Genomic DNA, 5,172 nt, shown 5'->3' on the forward strand with positions numbered 1-5,172 from the left:
CTTCTAGTAGGATTAGGATTTGTGTCTCAAGCCTTCTTGCATGCCGTACAAGGTACTAGTACTACTTAGCTTATTTAGCTTCAAGCTGAGTTTGAGTTGGGTTCGATCACGGTCGCATACGACTAGGTTCAGGTGGTTTTCGTCGGCTGTTCGTGCATATATATATGCACAAGTCCTGCGATCAGATTTGTACCAGAAAAAACACTAAAATCAATATAAGCAATCGGACTTGTGATCGCTACTAGGCGCAGCATTGATATCTATTCTCTAGAGACGCTTCGATGGGTCGATCCAGCAAAAGCAAGAAGCTGATGGCCGGAGTGCTGGACCACCTCCAACGTCCGTCGACGTGGTATTACCTGACACCGGTGGCCGTGGCGTGCGCACCGGTGCTCAAGACCTACTTTAACCAGAACCTCCGGCGACCCATGCGGCAGCTCCTCCCGTTCCTCGACCCGTTCGTCACCATCGACATCCTCGCGAAGCCAGAGCAGAACTCGAACCCCTACATGGTGGCCAGTGTGAAGTCGAGCGACGCCTACGCGGAGGTGCTGGCGTACCTGAGCGCGGTGTGCTCGTTGGAGGCGCGAGAGCTCCGTGCCGAGGGCGCCGCCGAGGGCCACGGTTTGGTGCTGAGCCTCCGCGAGGGGCAGGAGGTGGCGGACGAGTTCAAGGGCGTCACCATGTGGTGGTCGGCGGTGGCGGAAGGAGTAACGGTACAGGGATCGCCGGGGAGGTGCTGCCGCCTGACGTTCCACGAGCGGCACCGGAGGCTCGTCGTCGAAGAGTACCTGCCGTACGTACGCCGCACCGGACAAGAGGTGACGTTCGGAAATCGTCCCCGCAGGCTCTACTCCAACAATAAGGACGTCAGCTACATGTAAGTAACGACCTGTGGATCGAATAATTACTTTCACCGCAACTGCAAGAGATCGATCACTGATTATAGCTTCTTTGTCCACGCATATATCAGTTCCAGCAGGGAAGAGGTGTGGAGGTACATCGACTTCCATCACCCAACCACCTTCGACACCCTCGCCATGGACCCAGCCAAGAAGAAGAAGATCATGGATGATCTCGACAACTTCCGAAACAACAAGGACTACTACCGTCGTATCGGCAAGGCGTGGAAGCGTGGCTACCTTCTGTACGGCCCGCCAGGCACCGGCAAATCGACCATGATAGCTGCCATGGCCAACTACCTCAACTACGACATCTATGACATTGAGCTGACCACCCTGCAGACCAACAGCGACCTCCGCAAGCTCTTCATTGAGACTACGGGGAAGTCCATCATCGTCATCGAGGACATCGACTGCTCCCTCGATTTGACTGGCAGCCGCCTAGCCACAAAGCTACCGCAGGCTCAAGGCAACGCGGGCGCCCAACAAAGCTACCGCAGTGCCAATGCCAACATACTGACGCTGTCCGGCCTGCTCAACTTTATCGATGGGCTGTGGTCGGCACACAGCGGCGAGCGGATCATTGTGTTCACGACCAACTACATCGACAACCTCGATCCGGCGCTGATCCGGCGCGGACGGATGGACATACACATCGAGATGTCCTACTGCGAGTTTGGTGCGTTCAAGACCCTGGCCAAGAACTACCTTGGAGTGGAGGATCACCAGCTGTTCCACACCATCGAGGAGCTGCTGAAGGAGGTGGAGATTACGCCGGCGGATGTTGCCGAGTGTCTTATGGCATCGAACCGCACAGATCGTGACGCGGATGCTTGCCTCGAGCGTCTAATCGATGAGCTTAACGCGAAGAAGAAGGATCAAACCGAGGCAGAGTCGGCTGTTACGCCAATTGGCAGCGAGGCCACGGCCAACGGAGCAACTAACGATGATGGCGGTGAAAGTTCAGAGGATGATTCCTATATTCTTAGCAAGGTATTACGTGAGGTGTGTTGAAACTTTGCAGCTAGATAGATAGTTTCTGTTTTTCAAAGCGGGCAGAATATGCGAATTGTTAGCTCTAGCTGCACCAGAGATAATGTACTCCCGTACTAGCACTAGCTTTAGCTCTGTTTATTCAGTGAGGCTTGCTCCGGTACAACCCCCTCCTAAACTCAGTTTGGGCTTTCGGGTAATTAGATAATTAATTAATTAATTCATCGTGAGCCCTTCTAAGCCCATACATAACCTGGTATTTCAACGTCTCTCGCCGTCGCGCGCGCACAACAGGTCATCCGCCACGAACGCCAGCAGCACGTTGAAGTGCACTAGCTTGCTGCCCGCATCTCCACCGCCTGACTCCGCCTCCAACGTCCCCGGCTTCTCGCCCCACAACCGCCGTCATAGGAGTCTTAAGAATACATGTCGTCCACTGCTTCATGCTCTGTGCTCGAGTGATGCTACCGCTCGACCTCCTCTTCCTTATACAATAACAGAGCAGGAGGTAGCAGGGAGGGACAACAAGTTGCCAACCACGATCCTTGCTCATGCCGATTGCCGGAGGCTACTGGGGATGGAGTCATGGAGCCGCTGATGTAGGGGAGAAGGCAGAAAAAATAATTAATGAAGTCATGTTCGTCAGATGAGTAGTGATTAGCACTAAGATAGCCAGGGAATCCCTGAATCCATTGGGGTCAGCTGACGACCCACGTCGTTAGAAGGCAGCTCCGTCCCTGCGTTGATGAGGTTCCAGCTAGGTGCAACTCCTCAGGTTGGTGAGCCCCGCGAGGGATCCCGATACCAGCCCCTCTAGCAAGTTGTCTGCAAGCTGAGGAAGCCGAGCTGGTAGCTCCCGGTAATGGCTTCTAATTTCCGCCGCTCGGAGGAGGAGGAGGTAGCCCTGGTTCCTGGAGCTGCCGGACTGGCCGGTCAACTCTCCGACCGCATACCGTTAAAAGAGGTTGGGCTATACGGGCTTTATACAGGGCTACGTGTACCAATTAATTTTTTTAAAAAATATCATCGACTTAATTATGAAAGGGCATCAGCCATCTTTGCCTTTTGTTTATCTGAGTTTAGGAGGAGGAGGTTGTACCGGAGCAAACGCCTTATTCAGTTTATATAGTTCCTGTCCGTAGCGGTCAGAAGCTGCTGAGTCCACGCTGCGATCCAGTCGCTTTCCTTTCCCTGTTCAATTGTGTTGGGCTCGCCATGATTAAGGACGTGGGATGGCGCTGGCAAAGTGGATCAGGGCGATTTTATGGGGCTTTCCGTTTGAGCCGTTCCTCGACTCTGAATAAAAAGAAGATTAGACAAGATGCATTAAGTGCGTGGCAAAAATCTCTGCCTCTCTGTGCGTGTGTGTGGTTCTTCTCGCGCATAGAGAGAGGAGTGTGTGTGATCACGTCCCGAAAACTAACAAAACTAGATAATTCCTTGCACGTTGCTACGGAAAAAATTAAGAAATTTCATTTACTGTCAATAAAGACAAATGTGCAGCCAATAGAGTAATTTGGACATTGTAGCTGAATAGATAAATCGTAGACGAAGTAGAAGTGACTCTAAAAATCATGTATAAAATTAAGAAAATACAACAACAAAGAGGAGTTGAGATAGTAATATATATAAACGATTGTGTATCATTTACATACAACACATTTATCTACTCCATCCTTTCTTCAGATATAGATGCAAACATATCTTTGCAGAAGTTTGTGAGATAATACTTGTAAGCTGTGAGTATAGACGGGAGCTACCAGTCTACCACACATGCACCAAGAAGCATTGGCATCAAGTGAGCAAGTTTGTGTGTATACAGACACAACTTAGTCTCCGAAAGAGTAAGAGCAAACTTTAAAATAGAAGTTGAGCTTTCACTCCACGCCCAGGTCAAGTTCGAGTTGTGCACCGGTGAAAAAAGGTCTATTAGTCGCGGTTCGCAACCTCCATTAATACCGGTTGCGGAACCGGGATTAAATAAGCGCGACTAAAGCCTCCCCCCTCCCCCCTAGTCGCGGTTGCTTACGAACCGCGACTAAAGGCCCGTCCACGTTGGCGTCAGGCGGTCGTCAGGGCGGAGGACCTTTAGTCGCGGTTCTTCTAGCCAACCGCGACTAAAGGCCGCCGCAGGTTTAGGGTTTTAGCCCCCCCTCCCTAAACCTGGTTTCTTTTTAATTTGTATTGTTTTATTTCTTTTGTGTTTTATTTTAGTTTTGAAGGAGTTTCACATATTCTACGGTACTACATACATGCATATGAATGTACAATTTCAAACAAATTTGAAATTAAAACCAAAAAGAATTCAAGAGGAATATACAATATATATTCAATATCATCGGATGACCATATACAATTTTGAACAAGTTTTCATACATAATTTAATGCATATGAAGTTCTACGTCCTCTACATAGTGTTCTCCTTTAGGATCGATGACTTCCCTCGTGAACCATCCAGCTAGTTCCTCTTGAAGTGGTCGGAAGCGAGCTTCTGGACTAAGCATCTTCCGGAGGTTATTCCTCTTCTCATTGTTATCACACGGAACCCGCTCAGAGGTGTATCTCCGGATCATCTCACAAACATAGTATCCACATAGATTGGTCCCCGGTGGCTGAATATCCCCAGTCGCAGCCACTGACCGCATGAATTGTAGCTCTTTTTTGAATTCACCGACCGTTTCATTTGTGAACCGTCTCCAAACCGTACGAGGCAAAGAAAATTAAATGAACAAGAGAGTTATTAGTTACTTGATATTAGGAAATGAACGAAATAGGTCGATCGATATAGAGCGCAAATGAATGAAAATAATTACTTCTGCAGCATTTTTCTCATGTCGCCCCAAAGCTTTGCTTCCAGATTCAGAGAGTCGTGGACGAGACATGTGGAGGTGTCAAATTTAATTACTAGCAGAATCCAGTGGAACCTGCGGACACGATACATGCACAGTCATGCATAACTCATCGATTAGCCGGCCACATACCATGCATGGAGTAAACAAAAGAGAATGTGCTCAAGACAGAAACACTCACCCAAAATGGTAAGAAAATAGAATATCACTTTTGAGTTCCTGCTTTTTAAGAAACCGCCACAGGTCTTCCTCCACGTCGGCGGGGTCATGCTCTAACACATATCCATTAACGATGTGTGGGTCAATGAACCCAACATCATGGATGTTCCTTACTTCGCATTCCTTAATCTTCATTCTGCATATATAATAGCGTACACAACAATATAGTTAGGACATATATATAGTGCAGGCAATATGAACAAGATGGG

At 48.9% G+C, this 5,172-nt stretch overlaps 1 protein-coding gene across 1 annotated transcript; it reads left to right on the forward strand.

The window, feature by feature from the left end:
* Positions 1–281: 281 nt before the first annotated feature.
* On the forward strand, positions 282–2,119 carry LOC127322105 (AAA-ATPase At3g28610-like). The gene is made up of 2 exons (XM_051351064.1): positions 282–880; positions 974–2,119. Exons 1-2 carry the CDS (start codon positions 282–284, stop codon positions 1,914–1,916), a joined length of 1,542 nt encoding a protein of 513 aa, XP_051207024.1. The 3' UTR covers positions 1,917–2,119.
* Positions 2,120–5,172: the final 3,053 nt, after the last annotated feature.

Source organism: Lolium perenne, chromosome 2 (assembly GCF_019359855.2).
Source record: "Lolium perenne isolate Kyuss_39 chromosome 2, Kyuss_2.0, whole genome shotgun sequence".
NCBI lineage: Eukaryota > Viridiplantae > Streptophyta > Magnoliopsida > Poales > Poaceae > Lolium > Lolium perenne.

Coding starts and splice junctions, on each gene's coding strand:
- LOC127322105 (XM_051351064.1), top strand. CDS start 282: ATGGGTCGATCCAGCAAAAGCAAGAAGCTGATGGCCGGAGTGCTGGAC. Junction 881..973: donor AATAAGGACGTCAGCTACAT/GTAAGTAACGAC, acceptor CGCATATATCAG/TTCCAGCAGGGAAGAGGTGT.